Raw genomic sequence first — 19,388 nt, 5'->3', positions numbered from 1 at the left:
TAAGCTGAAGTCAGTCCTAATCACCAGTCAGCATCGGATATCCATACAAGAAGTGAAAACATTTTGCAGTTGTTTTAATATTTAGATACACTGAATCAGAGAATTCGATACTTATTCACCGTGTGTTTGATTACTGGAAATTTAAGAACACCTAATTTGAGGTGTATAGATCAGGATTTTTTGGCACGGAACCGATCACAGAGTGCCAATCCTGAAGGCGGCTCCATACAATTGACCACTTGACGTATTGGCGTATGTTTACCATACTCATCATTGATTAAAATCGTGACACTTTTGTAATGCAAGAGATCCCTTGATAAAACAGAAGACTTTTTGTTCAAAACTTTTTGTGGGTGCTTCACTTTTTGTGATTCCCTTCTTTAGACCGGCCTCACAAAACGGGGAACCCGAGGTAAAACGAGGAAGTTTATGAGATTCTCAAGCAGAATTTTGAGGTGTTCCAACGTAAATGTTTCCGAAGTGCTAAATTTATCCGTCAAATATAAAATGCTCCAGCCTTCAGTTGAACATTTAAGCTGAAGTCAGTCCTAATCACCAGTCAGCATCGGATATCCATACAAGAAGTGAAAACATTTTGCAGTTGTTTTAATATTTAGATACACTGAATCAGAGAATTCGATACTTATTCACCGTGTGTTTGATTACTGGAAATTTAAGAACACCTAATTTGAGGTGTATAGATCAGGATTTTTTGGCACGGAACCGATCACAGAGTGCCAATCCTGAAGGCGGCTCCATACAATTGACCACTTGACGTATTGGCGTATGTTTACCATACTCATCATTGATTAAAATAGTGACACTTTTGTAATGCAAGAGATCCCTTGATAAAACAGAAGACTTTTTTGTTCAAAACTTTTTGTGGGTGCTTTAATTCACTTTTTGTGCATTGTAACTGTGCAAACTTATTTGTAAAACTAGTCAATTGGTTCGGTTGATGCGCTATTAATTGCCAGATTTATTGAAAAATCTGGATAGCAAACGTTGTTTGTGCATGAGCCGTAGATCTATCAACAACCATCAATCAGCCAAAAAACCTTCAGTATTCCCCCAATTATAACTACCACTTTTGTCCCCAAACTCTAAGCCACTGCCAGAAAATCAATGCACAATCACATGAAAAATTTGGTAATGAGCTGATAAAGAGTGATACTCTCAGTATTGGCTATTTTTTTTTATGAAAATCTGTGTGCGTTTTGCCATGAATGTTTCTTTGCCGTAAGTAAATTATATTGAGGGTTTCCAAATTTGATGCAATATTTATAGTATTTCACGCACTTGAGCTAACGGACACGAAGGAACCAAACAAGCTAAGAGATTCCTGCACAGATCTTACCTGCTGGGGGACCATTTTATCCTCACATTCTTTGATGGAATTTCCCTCACCGACGGTAATAGAACACAATTGATTGGCTGGTTCCATTAGGTCTAAATAGAGTGCAGTCATAAAGAGGCAGGAAAGCATTCTTAATTCCATACAAGTACCTAGACCATATTAGGATATCAGTGAACTACCTGGATCAAATTTGTCATGCCCAAATCCCAGCATTGTGACTGTGCTTTTGTGGTCTGCAGTCAACATTAGAATTCAACACTTTTCAACTAGATTGTCTAGTTGTATTATATCATCCTAGCAGGCTAAAGAGAGTTGTAGTGAACACGGTTAGCGGAGAACTGTGGGCATCCCACAATGATCCATTTAAAAGCCAACAGAGCGATGCAGCATGCTATTTACAAGTCCGACCCAAGCGGGAATTTTGTCATTTCGATAAAAGGCGGTAATTCTGTGGCTACAGTAAGATATATTTCATACCACAACCGGCCCGAAACTTGTGATTATCATGATGCAATCACTAAAATTGAATTCATCGGTATGAGAGAGAAGAATGTTTTTCATGCCATGCTGAATTTATTCCCCCGCAAAAGTGATTCTCTTACAGAGCATACTGTGGAATAATTTAACCACAATCCGGTTATTCTTTCATAGAAAGCTTGGTTTCCGTTTGTGAATCACATTTTGTCAACAGATTTTTATACGACGGTCATTTAGCATGTGCGTTATTTGCAGCCGTCAAACTGTACTAAGAATCCTTACTGTGATACTCACTCTCTTAGCGCATACCACGTTTCGTTTCCCACTTACTTTTGTTCACTCTCCAGTGGGGCTAAGCTTGTGGATTTATAAATTTAAAACTTTCCGTGATACGTCCTTCTGTATTCCCTATCAGTAATTTGGAAATGCATTCTTTCATCTGATTCCATCTGTTATCCATGTGGTGATTTGAATGTCTGGTCACGCAAAGAAAATAACTTGTATTTCGTGAGTTCCTATTGTACCTGGGCCGAAACGTAACGCTTAAAATAAAATAATACAAAAACAACCAACCGCATCAAAGTTAATAGTATCACTTTTGTAAGCTGAGTAGAGCTCAGGTAATGTGCATCTACTACTTTATACAGGTAGGTATGTTCCCGTAGCATTGGTGTCTTACGTGAGTATATCGGTATAGGTTTGACTTCTTGTGAACCATAGCTTATAAAACCTCAGTCAGGCATATGAAAATGTTTATCCCCCAATTCTTTGTAAGAAATAAGACAGTCACGTAGACAAACGGGACGCAAAGAACGACGTTTGCAAATAAGAACCACAGGCTAATGGCTCATCTACCTAACAAACTTTTGACGGAAAATCAAAGAAAGTATTTCAAAGAGTTGACTGGTCTCCGTCGGGGAATTAAGCACTGGAATACAATATGGTCCGTAGCACCCATGATGCTGAAATTTTTGCTTGGTTTCCGCCAGTTCCTCAAGGTGTGGGCGAACCAGACTCAGTGGAACGGAACATTCATCATTGTCCCCCAAAGTCAATGTCAGTAAAAATTCAGCAATCCGTTTCAGTTATTTTAATCTAACTGGGAATGGCCGAGATTGCGCGACCTCCTGTCTAATGTTACCACATTAAGCCAGTTCTCCACAACTGGCTGATGGGCAGTGTGATTAACTCGCAGCTAGACAAGATTTTAGTCTTGATTCTAACGCCTGACTTGAGTTCATCCGTTTGCGCTAACCTAGGCTCGAAGTAGTGAAACACTCCATCGGGTGAGTTGCTTGATTTAGAAACGTTAGGTAGTTTTAAAAAAAATCGCCAATGTTGAGATCAAGATAAAATGGCTCCTTCAGAGAGTTTTGTTGTTAAGGAAACTGAGAAGTGGAGAATCTATGTTAGAAACAGAATCGTTGCACCTGATCGTGACGCAGTTTGTAAAACACTTAGAGGAACCAGGCTCGCTTTTTATTGTCGTGTTCACATTATTAATGTTCATCGTCCCAAGGAACTCTTTTGATGAAGTTGAGGTCACTTTTGATTCTCTATCTGTGGAAATTGCGAAAGATTATACTGCGCACTGAGTTGTTCAGCCACTACGGTGCCTCAAAATGTATCTGACTATAATCCACGCTTAACGTGCAAATGGGAACGAACGCAGACAATGGGGCTGAAAATTTGCAAGAGCATTTTTTTCGATCGTGGTCTGAAAAAAGCGCAGATTTCTGCTCTCAAAATGAGCAAAGATGCGTTGCAGCCTGCAAAGTTAGTGATTTAATATTTAGACTGTCTAAGTGTCCATCCTTCTGAGCTTAGTTCACTGCTAAAAAAAGGGTGGGATGTACGAAAATCAGTGATATGAACAGGTTCTCTTAGTACCACTAGGGCCAACTTTGCCAATCTTTAGAAATCAGTTTTGCAAATATAATTTATGATAGATAATTGGACTTTGTTTTTTCCTGTGCTTATTTGGATTTTGTAGAGAGGGCCTAGAATTTTAGACCGCAGAGGTTTTTATGGTGACGTCAGCCCACATTTAACCAGCTCGAATATTCCAAGACCTACATTGGTGACCAAAAATTTCTGACACACTGAGGTCCATATTATACAAACGCATATTAATAGACAAAGCCATTATTTGCGGTCAATTAGGTTACGCTGGGTTGAAAAGCTGGAGTGGGAAGAAAACAACCAATGCCACTGAACTTTTGAAATAGTCTGATCTAGGCTTTAGTGGTATCAACCTAAACCTTCACACCAAAAATAACTATTCTGCTTGATGCGCGCTTGCTTAACACCAAGATAAGTTTATCTCACGTTGTTTTTATCTGGTAAATGGTTGCAATGACGAGTCTAATGGAAATTGGCTTAGGACCCGAGTACCTACGGAAGGTCCAGATAACGATCCAACATTGGGAAATCCCGGATTGAATGTACATTGGAAGGCGAAGTTAAATGTGTTAATAGAAGGATTACTGACAGAACGATGAACTGCCTGAAGCATGTGAACTTGTAGTGATCAAGGTAGTCGGTTCACTTAAGTGCCTGGGACAGACAAGGATAAGTGACATTCTGTGCAAAGACTGATTACTGCCAGTGTCAGTCACAGTGGCAACACCAGTGAATATGTATAGTGTTTGGGAACTTTACACACCTGGTAAGCCTCAAGAAGGGCGAAGCCGGTCGTGGGCTGTCGAAGGGTTTAAACAGCCCCATTAGCGAATATACATCCTTGTTAACTTATGAACAACAAATAGTAGTATGCTCCGCTTCAACTCTTGTTTCACTTCATTTTTGCAAGCGATATAAAATTTCCAAATCTTGAAAACATCCCCGATGGTTAAGTGAAAGCTCGTACTTGAAATTGTGTGCCTGGTATCATATGGCTTCAGTGCATGCCCTCTATTCTCCTCGAGAGAGTACTGATTCCGATGCGGCCGGATCATGGGACATCGATTGTAATGATCATTTCCGCTACGATACTCATTATTTTCAAACGTCATCATGTGTTGACGAGTCACTTTGACGCTGATTTTAGTCCATTCTATTTTATTCTGAGCACACTATACAGGCATCATTCAGTCAGTTTAAGTGCTAAATGTGCTTAATGCCTTAGTTATTTGAGGACTGCCGCATTTGCAAATTGTGTTTAGCCAAACCGGTACCGAACACGAGCAAACGTAAGCTAAGCCCTTCGAGGTGATAGAAATTATGCTTGGACGCAATGCGAAAATCTGAGGAAACATTTTGTGTGTAAAGAATAAAGGCTCAAGAGTATGGCATCTACTGGACAGACAATATGGCCTATTAACTACCGTTATTTCGTTTGGTGTTTGGCGTGTAGAGACGATTATCAAGTGCAAAATCCATTAAGACTGACTGGATGTAAGATTGAGGTCTATCGGTGGCTTTCAAAGCGAGTCAAAACGTGATAGTGAGATGCCAGATTTTTTTCGTTACCAGCAAAACTTAATGTACACTTTAAAACTGCAAGAGATTGTGAGCAGCACTAATCAAACAACCTTATCCGTTTCGGCTGACTGCATAGTAAATTGTTCATGATAATGTCTCTGAAAGACGAGTAAGCCCAAGATCCGTCTGACTGTTTCCACAACTAGTGAATAATAGAGACCAACATCCCGTGGGTCATTACTTCAGGCCTGTTCGGTATGTTTCCTAGTGAACCACCGGATGTGTATTATTCATGTAAAGCTTGAATGCGGAGAAACACTGAGACGCCTCTCATATATTTCAAGGCTCCTTACTGAGGTAGACGGTCCACCACAGAAATTTACGTGAGCAGACTGAGTGACAGGTTCCGGCACTAGGGTAATGTGCGTCACAAAATAACTCGTCTATCTCGATTAATAAAACATTGGGTTTCTCCCTATATAATCAGCCGGGAATGGGTAGAACCTTCGCGACTAAGCTTGGACAAGATGGCTCAGGAGCACAACACTCTGACATACGCAAGAAGAGGCATGTTAGGAGAGAGAAACTTACTCAGATTCGGGGAATTTCGATCAAAAATCCGCGCTGCGGTGATCAAGAAATGCTAAAGATTATGCTCTTAATTTAAGGAACACATGAAAATCTTTTCTACGTAGTTTATGATAGCGTCAGTCTTTCGTCTACAAAGATAATTTTCTAAACGTCTTACTAAACGATAATTTATACATGTGGACCCAGACTACGCGAACATAGCACTGTCCGGAGACTAGTTTTGACACATATTTTAGTGCGAACTTGAAGGACCAATCATTCAACGAAAATTTAGGAAGAAAACTGTTTCATGCTTCTTCAAGCTGCGTCAGCTATGTGTTTCAGCTATGTGTCAGCCCTGTGTCAGCTATTTGTTTCCGTAGTTATAAGCGGAGAGATATTAGAAAGCGGATGGTGAAAGCAAGATGATGAGACGCTGCGTTACGCCAGAAAAATTCGGAACGTTTTGACGGCAAAATGTTGCACCAGACTGATTGGTCGTCTGTTTGATGTTGCATCTTTCGAAGTTTTACTGTGCGGTCACCTTGACAAAGTGGTCTACCGGAACAGGCTGTCTACGTTGAAGCAGCTAAGATCAAACAGTATCTGCCAATGTCGTCGGACAGCACTAAAGGTACGTTTAAACGCTACAATGGAATGTGGCGTTGCAAGTACAGTGGTGATCATCTTACTGGTCGATAATCTCATGTATTTCCTGTGAGCTCCATAATCTGTTAGCTTCATGTCCAGAATAAATTACTTTATTGCTGCTTCGAAGTTTAGAGCATTGTTGTCAAAGTGCTAAAGTAAATTACAGTTATAATCTATGAGCCGATTAGATGAGCAAGGGATCGTAAAGGCGTGCAAACGGGGATTCTCTGGATGGGTCATATTTGATGACATATCGAAGTAATGCTGACCATGGTAACAAAATTAGTAAAAATTCGCCTCATTACGACGATGTGAAAGGACTTGGAGGCTGCTTGTGTGTCATATTTGCAAAATAGGTAAAAGATCATTCCTTATATTCTGACGCAAATTAACGTCCTCGCTGAAGTCGGTGTTATCCCAATATTTCAACAGTGGTGCTCCCGCATCAGTCAGTTTGATATGAGTGAACCCACATAGGTGGATGATCGTTCGAAAAGCTGAAATAAAGATGACTTGGTGACTGAGTCACATCATAATCCTATTCAGCACGAGGCCGGTCGTTTGCACAGCCTTGATAACATCATTCCCCACTTGCAGATTCGATCGGTGTAAATGAGATGCTGCTCTTCGTTTCTGTGTCCTATGGCGCCACGTGGCGTATGATGATGCACAGAGGATGAAGACATTCTTCACATTTTGCGCCACCAAGTAAATTACACTAAAACAAACCTTTCATAATTCAGTGAAGCGGGTCAACAATCGCTCGGATTCTGCCCTTTGGTTAGATACTCCAACCAATTTGTTCTTCGAAATGAGCAAAAATGCTTACAGTTTCCTGGAGAAGATTAAAACGGTACATCTCAAATTAATAAAATAATCCGTTGTGGTTCAGTCCATAATTTCTTCCGGAACTGTAAATTAGCAGGTTGTTTGATTCAAACTCCATTCAAGCGTTCGCACCTTCAAGCGTAAGTTCTAAACATTCTAGTTCAATCGGAGTGCTAGCAGTTTGCCGTCGAGTTCTAACTACTTCCAGAGGCCACCGATTAGCAACACCTCATCTGGTGCCAATTTTAGATAAATTTCACACTTGATACGTGACCGCGCGCACTCACCACCAGGTCAGATCGACCTGGTGGTCTATCTATATCATTTTCCAAATAGAGTCAAATGTACCGTGCACCGATGGTTGACTGATGGTTGCACTGATGTGCTGTCGGATCAGAGGGATGGGAGAAATGTGCTCATAACCTGAAATCGACCGTCACGCCCCTGCATATAGGAAGGGAAGAAGAATCTACCTAATTGCGTCAGACAGCGGTTAACCGATTCCGGCTACTTAATTCAACGTGCAAATTGAGTGATGGGAAATCTGGACGAAATGGTCGAGTATCTTAAGTGCCCTGGATACACATCAGGCTAGACCGTGGATAAACATTATTCGTATACATTATCTGGTTTATGTATATTTATAGATCATAATTATTCTTTCCCCCACACACTGTAAAATGCCACCACAGCAGTATGAGTCGGTCAGTTGTTGTAGACGGTTTCACAATGTAACTAACGTATGACAGTCAGACGTCTTGTAACCAATGCCCGGAAATTGCCATGTCATTTATCCTGTACTATTCGAGGTATGATGTAGAATGGTAAAAGTCTGAGTTCACACCTGCTTATCCATAAAGAGTAGATCCTGGTTCGTCTGCACGCTTTTAGGTAGCTCACCGAGCTGTTTTAATTAAAGATTTGTTCATTTCACAGGGTTAGCTGACTTGATGCACAGAACCAGCCAAACACCAATTTTCTGAGGCGCCTTTTGCTTACCTGGCTTACAATCGGTCGCAAATTTATGTTTCACGGAGTTTAAGTTCCGCCCACTGTGGCGCAGACATGGTAAGGAAGTTATGTACTGTAATGCACTTTCCGTGCTGGCACTGAGGAAACGGGAATATATCTCCTGACCACAAGCACATGTTCTGAACGGTGCGCGTGACAAACTCTCACCAGAAAAACTCCAGCAACTTTTTGTTTGCAACCCACAAAGAATACTCCATCATAAATCACCATGCTGCATTTTTTCGGTTAAAATTTGCACCAAAATAGGTAATCACTTTTCCTGCTTATCAAAGCGTCACATATATGAATATCTGCGTAAGATTAATTATTTGACAGGAGAGTCGGGGGAAATTCTCAAGACACTTACTGATCAAGAGCCATCGAACTCTAGGGTTATTCCTTTCCTCCAATTTTAAATGTGTTCTTTTTTAGGAGTGAATGTGTCTTTTTAATGTACAACAGTCGTTTCTGCGAATTTTCATGTTTTTTCCTCACCAGATCGATCACTCCAGAATTAAGAAAAAATTTCATCTGGCTTCAACCCAAGATTGCACACCGTCTATCTGTTCATGACGGATTCCAATTTGGTTGTAATAGTCGTGGTGCACGCGTCAACACCACCAAGTAAGAGCTGGTGGCTAGTTGCATGGTTTATGTATATTTATAGATCATAATTATTCTTTCCCCCACACACTGTAAAATGCCACCACAGCAGTATGAGTCGGTCAGTTGTTGTAGACGGTTTCACAATGTAACTAACGTATGACAGTCAGACGTCTTGTAACCAATGCCCGGAAATTGCCATGTCATTTATCCTGTACTATTCGAGGTATGATGTAGAATGGTAAAAGTCTGAGTTCACACCTGCTTATCCATAAAGAGTAGATCCTGGTTCGTCTGCACGCTTTTAGGTAGCTCACCGAGCTGTTTTAATTAAAGATTTGTTCATTTCACAGGGTTAGCTGACTTGATGCACAGAACCAGCCAAACACCAATTTTCTGAGGCGCCTTTTGCTTACCTGGCTTACAATCGGTCGCAAATTTATGTTTCACGGAGTTTAAGTTCCGCCCACTGTGGCGCAGACATGGTAAGGAAGTTATGTACTGTAATGCACTTTCCGTGCTGGCACTGAGGAAACGGGAATATATCTCCTGACCACAAGCACATGTTCTGAACGGTGCGCGTGACAAACTCTCACCAGAAAAACTCCAGCAACTTTTTGTTTGCAACCCACAAAGAATACTCCATCATAAATCACCATGCTGCATTTTTTCGGTTAAAATTTGCACCAAAATAGGTAATCACTTTTCCTGCTTATCAAAGCGTCACATATATGAATATCTGCGTAAGATTAATTATTTGACAGGAGAGTCGGGGGAAATTCTCAAGACACTTACTGATCAAGAGCCATCGAACTCTAGGGTTATTCCTTTCCTCCAATTTTAAATGTGTTCTTTTTTAGGAGTGAATGTGTCTTTTTAATGTACAACAGTCGTTTCTGCGAATTTTCATGTTTTTTCCTCACCAGATCGATCACTCCAGAATTAAGAAAAAATTTCATCTGGCTTCAACCCAAGATTGCACACCGTCTATCTGTTCATGACGGATTCCAATTTGGTTGTAATAGTCGTGGTGCACGCGTCAACACCACCAAGTAAGAGCTGGTGGCTAGTTGCAGCGACAGTCTGCACAACAGCGTTGACGGTCGCAAATTTGCAAAAGTTAGTCACGTCGCCTTCTTTGAATCAGTAGCTTGTATTTCCAGAGCGAGTGGTCCCCCGGATATTCATCCGAGGTATCCGGCTTCGATGCAACCTAACTAAGGGGCGAATTAGAAGCATTCGACTGGTCATGGTAGACAGACGATTTTCTGTCATAGAAAATGCGGCCAACCGGAGAGTTCGGTGCGTACTTTGCAGTCCTGCTAGATCACGCATGATGCTATGCTCGCGAAAGGTCTCAGTTGCCTGGGATACACCGTCTTTTAGGAGTTGAGAGCACCTACATCGACGTCTCTCATCAAGGCTGCCTAATAGCTGTTCGGGAACGCCGAGCAACTGTAACAGACGTCAGCATAACCTCGGACGGGCTTGGCGTGACTGTGTGACATGACCAGAAGTAGAATGATGGTGTTGATGAATATTCTCTAACCACTATCTCAGCCCTACATATGGTTGACTGTGATGTCAACTTATTGGTCCACAAACCGATGATCACTTCTTGTCGAGGGAGATTCTTCTGTCAGTCCACCAAGGCTGTTATGGGGCTGCTGCTTCCAAAACTCACAATCATCGAATGTGTCTGCTTGCCATCCTGGGTTCTTTGCGTACTTGCGACACTTTTATGAGTGGTGAGTGACTTTAAGTGTGCATTCTTGACGTTGACTCCTACAAGAGACCCAGTATGATGGACACTATGCCTGATTTGAGAGTCTGGACTGTTCTAACGTCGTGCCTCGACGAGCATTCGGCATTGTTTTTCCTTTCTCTGGTTGTTGATATTTACAGTCGTGGTTCCATAACAAACATTAGTACATAGGATGGGATTCATCTTATCTGACTGAAAATGTTGGTGGTACGACTTCTCGCTTTTTATCTGATATTATGTACCCCTCTATATCCATCGCTTGCATTTACTTTATGTTTGAGACCATGCTCTTAAACAATAAAAATATTCAGTTGGTACAATTAGTGTTTCAAGTGGTTATCAGTAACCCTTCGTTTCGTATGCGTTTTTTGTCTGCAAATTCATTTCCTGTCTCAGCCAATTCTGATTTTAGTAAACGTCTTCTTAGAAATGAAGTTGTTGCTAAGCCTTCAAGGCTAATGCGGACAGCCGAGTGCTGACTCAAGTGATATCCAAAAATGGCATAATATGGTGTAAGGCAATTTCAATTTTACTTTCATGTCTGTTGCAGTAGTGTGACCCAAATCACGGTGAATATTCATATTTCCAGAACCAAAAACCGATGGGGCATTCCAAATCCGTCTTGAACTTGAAGCTAAGTTGTTATGCCATCCGAACACACATTAATTTTTGTTTACAGCATACATAACTAATAAAGTGGCGTCATGCAATTATATATAATATAAATAATGCACAGTATATTTAGTGTACATCACTGTACACATTGATACATGTTACAATGATCCCAGAGTAGAAGTTGGATCGTGCTGTTGACAAAAACATCTCAACTTGGGAAATTGAAGGTTTCCCTAATTCAACACAGAACCATAATTGCATCTCTGGCTGTTCATTCACTGTCGGTTCGTACATCGGTTTCCGTCAAAACCGACAAAGCATGCAGACAAACGTATCTCTTGGATAATTTCGCCAAAAGACGCGTCTGAAAATAACTGACCCAAAAGGTTGAGAAAGGAGACATCAAAGTGCGAGACAAGGTAGACTTTGTCGTCGAAATGGTGGTGGGTGGTTATATTTTAGCTTGTTTTCCTCGTGTCTGTTCCCAATAGGTTAGCTCTGGCACTATTACTAATTATCACTTAGTAGATACCATGGCATTTTAGCTGTAGAACCTGTAGTACTTCTGAACGTGTGTTACGGGATCATACTCACGTAAATCACTGAATAGTGGAACTGATCTCAGTATGAGGCTTTGGATTCTGTTTTATTATAAACCAGATTGTTGATGTCTACTTGCTGCACTAAAATACAGCGCGATTGGATAGGCATATTTTGCAGGTTGCTGTTAAAATCCGGCTCCTTAATTGACCGGACATTCCATACAAAAGGTCAGTAAGGATTTGAGCATACAGTAAGGAAATTTTGTAATTTTCAATTAAGACTTCTTCTTGTTAGTGAGACTAGTCTGTGGTGAAAAGCCAATAACCGCTGCACAACTGTATCATTCTTATTGGAACCCTCAACATTGCACCCCCCATGAAACTTGGATAGTTTCAAACCTGCGATCATCTTGCCTGTCGTTGAAGACTTAGCTATAAGGGGTTGATCAGCAAGGCGAGCAGCCCTCAGACACTTATCTTTCATACAAAGAGCACACCAAGTGGTCATACATCGACTGACTCCTGGCGCGATAGCTTCTCAGGCGGTAGTTTCACACTTCTGGTAGAGTTAAGCTTCTTTTGAGCCACTTTTAGAGTAACCGCTTTCTGAGGATATTTTATAGTTTTCAGCTCGAGTGGAAAAATGATATAGAACCAACTAGCAGGTCTGGGTGGGCAGCAAATATTCGAGTGAATTCGTTGTTTACCGGGAAACACTCGTATCTTGGTTAAAACGTCAATTTGCACCACAATTCTGCTAGGCTACTGTTTGAAATTTCAGATGATTTATCTTCTTTGAATGGTAGCATCGTATCATCTTATCCACTATAGTGTAAATTTACTCGGTGTTTTTCCTCACCGATGTTTTTTGGATCACGGTTCTTGATTTCCTGCAATGTTCCGTTTGACGGATTAAGTTCTTTCAGTGTATCCCCGGGAACAAATTGTCTCGTTCCCATGGGCTGACTGAGGGCTTTTGGATCACGGTTCTTGATTTCCTGCAATGTTCCGTTTGACGGATTAAGTTCTTTCAGTGTATCCCCGGGAACAAATTGTCTCGTTCCCATGGGCTAGACTGAGGGCTTTTGAACACCGAGGTGCGAAGGTGTGAGGACTAGTGTACTAACCATTCCATGTAATTTGGTGACATATGCAGCGTTGAAGTTGTACCATCTGAGCACTCTTGTAGCTATACGATAGTCTTCTCTTTCTGCTATGAACTGCATTTTCTCAACAAAACCGACTTATACCAACTTGCGCCGTATTGATATTACTATTTATATTTTGCAATCACAGACACTGCACCCATGTGATGCTCACTGTGTTCTGTAACAGTGTGAATTTGGACGGATTGCAGTATGACCATCCAATGGCGTATAAGTAATAAGCCTAAAGGAAGTGTCTGTTCATTTTTTCTCTTCACTCTCCCTGCTCAGGAAATTGGAACGCGATGTTGAAACTCCGGCCATGAAGGCCAACCAGAAATATTCAATTTGAAACATTGTGCTGGATGACGATAATGACGATGAATACTGAAGATGACGATGACCAAAACTCACCAAAGTTGATATTATTTTTGCCAAATCCGTGCATCACATGAGATATCACTTTTTCTTGACAACCATAAACAATGAAGATACAGTGAAATCGTTTGGTAGACCAAAGCTGAATAGAAGGGTGAGTACAAGCGGCAGTCCAAAGCAAAGTGGCTCAAACGATTATGTAATGAGGCTCTGCATAAATGGCACCGCAAACTTTCCATACTGAAACAAACTTCCAGATAACTGAAAAAGATTACAGTTTATTACCTAACTCTTTCAGCACTTCCTCACCTAATCTTATCTGAGCTGGAAAGCTTCTGGATGAAGTGCAAAAACACTAAATCCTTAAATAATGTAGACACATTTAGCTTCTGACCTGTAGGATGTTTCGCATTTTACTCTAACATTGTGTAAAAATTGGTGGCGTTGCTAAAATTTTTTATTGATTCTTCTTGTAAGTGCTATTCTTGCATGTTTTATCTAGTTATGAATGCTTGGTTTCTGAACCTGCGTCCGTCTAAAAACACAGTAGAGGTGGGCGTTACTTAGCTTCCCTATCCCAAGCCTTGAGAATAGTTACCTATGACTGTGGCTTTGGTTTAATTTATTATGACTTTTTCAACGTGATTGAGTACCAACATCTACTGTCGTGTAGAAAAACTTGGTTTTTTGCTTAGACGTCATGCACTACTCATAAGATTGCATAAATTCTTCTGCAGCTCACGACTGGTCTGGCCTCTTTTGGGACTCATCAGTTAGGCTAAATTCCCGAGTTTCCCTCAATCTTATGTTCTTAGCCCGGTTGTGAGCGCGGCCAGATTCGTCCCAACCTGGAATCGAACCACCTCTGCGAAGACTTATGCCACTGAAGCACCAGAATGTCAAATCGCTGAATCAACACAGCCCGAAAAGTACTCTTTGATATGTTATTTCGGTTTGATAAGGTTCTACTCCTTCCCAGTTTGATGATGTAAATTATTCACTCTCTATAAGGTAACTACCAAAACTAGGTCAGGTTTTTTGAAACTTGAGACCCAGTAGAGGCACCTGCGTTCATTACTTTATCGTCTGTATACCCAACTCAAGCCCAAGCCACACCTGATATTCTAGAACATGCATCTGACCTAATATACAATGTATGGGCCGCGACTTCACCGTTTCTGTACGCAACAGACTAGTTCCTGTGTTTGTTCTCAGGTTCTTCAATCTAAATGTGTAAATTTTGCAGCGATTCGATTTCATTTGTTTGAATGCACTACACTCTGTTGATACATACCACAGGCTGCGAAAAAACCTGACAGCGAAACTATGTGTCAAAAAAGTGAATGTTGCGATTGTGGGAGGTACTTTCTTCAAAACCTCATCTAAATACAAGGGGTTCTGTCATCTAAGTAAAGATGTTCGGACGCACAGCGATTAGTGTAGTAGACGGCATTGCAGGGTACTCAGTGCATTCGCTCGGTTCGCAGATATCCAATCAAAAACAATGCCCAAATGGAACAAAATTTTCCTAATCAGAGGTTTAATCTACTGACAACCGTAAGAGAATTCGCTGGATGGACATGTGCGAGAAACCGTTTAGGCTCTTCGAACAACGTAATTGTCGTCATCTTGTTGTATGTTAGGTGAGGAAGCCCAACGTGAGGTTTTCGGGGCAAATACATGAAATCCACTGTGATAAAAGTAATGCATATTAAAATGATTCAATCATCAGTCGATCACCATTGTCTGTGTGAATAATCACGGTTAGTTATCATAAAGTGGCTGTTACCCTCGCCTAAAATTCTTGGCAAAGCTGGTTGTATACCCCAGAAAAGATGAGAATGAAAAAATACTGACAGATGAATCTTGCATAAGCGTGCGTACTTGTAGATCAGCTACAATGGTGATCCAGATATTATGGTATGCCTTTGAAAACGACTGATTGTAGACAATGTGCGAGCGCACTACTGATTAGTTCTAAGTATGCGTGTGCGTTTTACCAATGCGGTTGCAGCACGTACAAATTAATTAAGTTAGTTGCTTGTTAAGCCTACCTAGACCGCGTACGTGATCCCCAATCTGACGTGTACATGTCAGTTACAAGGGCAATAATCCTTCCCCTGTTTGTCGTACGTGGCCAGTTACGGCAAAAAGTAGTCCACTGTGGAAAAATATAACCCAAAACGTCGCGTTTTCCCATCGGCGATATTTGTAAACGTTCCTTCCAGAACTATTGACCGCAAACTTTCCCAACCGTTTTATGGATGTAGATATGCTTTACGGTGGCATAATTCCCAGCATCATTGCTGCATAATTAGGCAGGCTAATTAAACGACCGCTTAGAAAAGATTGACGTTCTTGAGAGTAAATATAACGTCCGAAATTTCAATTTTGGGAATGACATCCCTTGTAGGCTTATTGGACAGAAATGTGGGTGCACCATGATACAACCTGTGATTATCGGTATTTTCTCGTCAGTCGAAATTCGCCGCTTGTGTGTTTTAGGGAAAACCTCCGGAAAATTCCTATGCCGCCAGACATGGATACAACTCATTGTTCAAAAAGCGCACTTATTCGGTGATCAGCTTATGAATGAACTTGACTCAATATTATCGCTTCTTTTCCCCTCAGATAATTTGCCTTTTGATTAAACTCGTGCGATGTCCGATGGCAACTAAATTCGGTTGAAAGACTCAGATTTTAATGAAAATTTCTGCTCTTCCAAAAAAATCTCTGTCCTTGCGAGGTAAATGTCTGGATCCGTTGTGTGTCTGGATCCTTAGACAGAACGGATGAATCGGAAAACTTGCTAATGGAACTGTTGCAGTTCGGCACAAAATTCTTTTTTGAACTCATTACAACTTCACCAAACTCAGGATGTGCCCTTTCAGTAGTTTCCTGTTTACATTATATAGAAGAGAAATCTGCCGCAGTGGTTTTTCCACGAGAACAGAGTTGACGAGTTACTTGGCAATGAAAGACAATGTATGCCATTTTTCGTCGTTGGAAGTGGGATTCAGCCTTTAGAGTGAGTACATTTTGAGGCGTTCGTCTGAGCGCAAGACTTATTTGCTAGCGTGCACTACCCATTGTTTATACCGTCCAGTTACCCAGTCTATGGTGCAATGGATGTTCGTTTACTCCACTGAAGCTCTGACTTGTCGGACATTAAAGAGTTTGCCATCAAACGGAATCATATTAAGCTCATCTTATGTAAGGTTCTCAAAAGTTAACTCCTTCGAAATATCAAGTTTCTCAAAAAGGGGACTGATCTCACTCGATCCATTAAGGGATGCCATCGAAGCAGCTGTAAACCTTTTGTCAGCGTGAGATTTATTCTCACCAACTTCCGCAAAAATAATGAAAACTGGGAGAGAAATCGGAAAACTTGTTATGAAGGCTACTGAGCATGATTTTCAGGATATCAGGATAGTTAACCACTTTCGTGTTGCGTGCTAAGATCACTCTCTTATGTTAGGACTTTTGGAGCCGTTAATCCCGCCACCACCTCTCCACAGGTCGTTGGGATAAAGTCCTCATATAGGCTTATTTACTGTGCTTTTATAATATTACTCATTGTTTACACACCATGCTTGATAGCTTTTTTATTAAGCCACAAACTTTCAGCCCCCTGACCGACCATTACAGATAACTTCCACTAAGAAAGATGCCTTCCTTGAAAAGGTGGTTTGGACAACATAAAACTGCGTTGAAATCACTGAAGTTAATGGTGTAAGGTAACATACAGTTGATTGAGATCCTGAGGCTGGCGATTATTTATTGCGCTTCGTCCTCAATCATAGGAACGAAAAAAGAAAAATAATTTTTAAGGATATCTGTTTCTTGTCTGTCTTGTGATCGGTTAACATACAATCGCAAGGCTTGATTTGTTTGCTGGCACACGATGAGACGTGACAGACCTAGGTTAATTGACAATCCTCATATACACAATTTTTAAAAATCAATATATAATTGTACTAGAACGCTAAGAATACGTGCTTCACCCGTTAGTCAAACTTTCCAGTTGCATTAATATACAAAATGCATTCTTTCAACAAAATGTTTAAATTCCGGTCCCCACAAATATTCGTATCAAATGACTTCTTTCCTGAAGGTTGTATTCCCAAGTTTAATCATCTGACAGCGTGACTGTGCCCCAACGTGGCAAGAGTGGATATGGATAAAATTTATCTAAAAATGGAAGCTTTTATTATTCACAGTGAAGCTGAACTGCAAGCATTGTTTAATTTGAGATGGTAGAGAGAGACACTCCTTTGGCATTATGCATTTTAAAGCACACGCAGAATGCTTTCAGTAGACCACCAAAAAGATAGGAGGTTCGATAGATGTATCTTAAAAAACGCTATCTAGTTCCTAATTAAAAGCGATTATAGTTTCTGCACCAGTCCAGGAAAACTGGAATCTACGGCCTTACGGTTATCCAAAAATCCTGTATAGTAACGGCATCTTTCTGGACACAACATTCAGGCAAGCCGTCGCATTTAGCAGAACATATTTGAAGGAGACGCTTCAAGTCCTTAAACTCGGTAAATATCACTGCAAACGATTATGTAAAAGACTAGGGCCTATTGGGATAAGAAACAATGCACTTACCACCTGCAGCTGGGAAAGGTAAAACCTTCCTGTTCTGAGGGTTGAAGTTCCATTAATAAAGTAGTATTTGAAAACATCTTTCAAGCCTTTACTGGGAAGACAAAGTATTCCGAGCACCTCGAAACGAAAGTATGTTGCCACGTTAAATGACCAGTGAGTCTCCGAACTCGGGTCGTCTGAACGGAAGTCCGTGGCGTTTATGCTGTTACCCGCACCTCAGTTATATGGAATAAGTGTACATACGAAATTGTCATTATAAAAATGGCTTGGGTAGTTATACAATGACTGTATGGATGCACATATCAGTGTATCATATTTTAGATGTCAGAGGACAGCTAACTTGCCCATATGGTCTTACCAATGGGCAATAATTTTCTAGCCTGTAAAATCTGTTGGGATAATACCCTGCATAAAATCTACTAAACCGTTTGTTATTAAAATGGTTGTGTAATGTTTTGATGACTTCTAACTGACAGTAAAGTGTACCCACATTTCACAGTACCACGCGGAGCTGTATTGCTTCATGAGAAATATGCTTCTGTCCACGAATGTTCCGGGAGTGTGACATTTTTGATCCAGTAAAGTCTTGAAATCATGCACTTTGGAGACCGGTTGCTCAGGAATAACTCAGGACTCAAAACTGATCACTTTCGTGATCTCGTTTAGGTTGCTTTGTGCACCTTAAATTCCTTAAAACCAGTCCGATAGCTATAAAATATGCATACCTGGCAGATTAATATATGATTGTTGCGATAAGAAAAAGGTTGCTTTCGCAGCTCATAGGGAATTTAAGCAGAAGTTGCACTGGGCTACATTCTGATGGGTGGCACTCATGAAGAAATACTCTGTACGATATTTATTTAAGCCAAGGTCTGTTTGCCATTTATTGAGTTTCCCGCGTTAAGTTGGCACGGTTTAAAAAGACCATAAACGAGAGATTAAACTGAGTTATATTCGAGTCTCTCGCAAAACCAAGTTTGTTTGCATCTGAGTGTATTTCGCTAGGTACAGTTTACCCTTCTGTCAGTCAACCGTGTGGCCAGCTTTGTCGATCGATAGCCACTTGAATTATTTTCAACAAAAGCTATGATAGATATCTGGACGGTTAATCAATATGAAAATCCCCCAACGCGCAACATTTTCCTTTGAATAGACATTTAAAATCGTCAAATGATTTAGTTACTAACTAACTTGCACAGAACTGATCTGAAGGCTCCTTGTGTTACATTACTAGCCGTCCCTGAGAGGGATACGTTTTGCAAGTAGCATCATCATGATCGACAGCATGACATCAGTGTTCAACACCAAATCTTCACTACCGTGAAACCATGACTTATTTGAAAGCCTTATTGTAAAGAAAAGAATAAAGGTGGACGGGGGAGGGACTTAGTGCTAACTTAACACAATCA

General features: G+C 40.8%; 2 protein-coding genes across 2 annotated transcripts in view; one reads left to right on the top strand and one right to left on the bottom strand.

The window, feature by feature from the left end:
• Positions 1–19,388, bottom strand: part of T265_00103 (hypothetical protein) — a gene marked incomplete at both ends in the record, with an annotated part of 73,160 nt that overhangs the window by 52,666 nt on the left and 1,106 nt on the right. The window contains one exon of the mRNA XM_009163760.1: positions 1,358–1,449. Coding sequence (XP_009162024.1) covers positions 1,358–1,449 — 92 coding nt within the window. The remainder of the gene's footprint in view (positions 1–1,357; positions 1,450–19,388) is intronic.
• T265_00102 (hypothetical protein) overlaps positions 10,489–19,388 on the top strand; it is a gene marked incomplete at both ends in the record, with an annotated part of 9,968 nt that continues 1,068 nt past the window's right edge. The window contains one exon of the mRNA XM_009163759.1: positions 10,489–10,644. Within this exon, the coding sequence (XP_009162023.1) occupies positions 10,489–10,644 (156 nt within the window). The remainder of the gene's footprint in view (positions 10,645–19,388) is intronic.

The sequence above is a fragment of the Opisthorchis viverrini genome (assembly GCF_000715545.1).
Source record: "Opisthorchis viverrini unplaced genomic scaffold opera_v5_1, whole genome shotgun sequence".
Taxonomy (NCBI): Eukaryota; Metazoa; Platyhelminthes; class Trematoda; order Opisthorchiida; family Opisthorchiidae; genus Opisthorchis; species Opisthorchis viverrini.
This window is presented reverse-complemented; position numbering and strand designations above follow the sequence as displayed.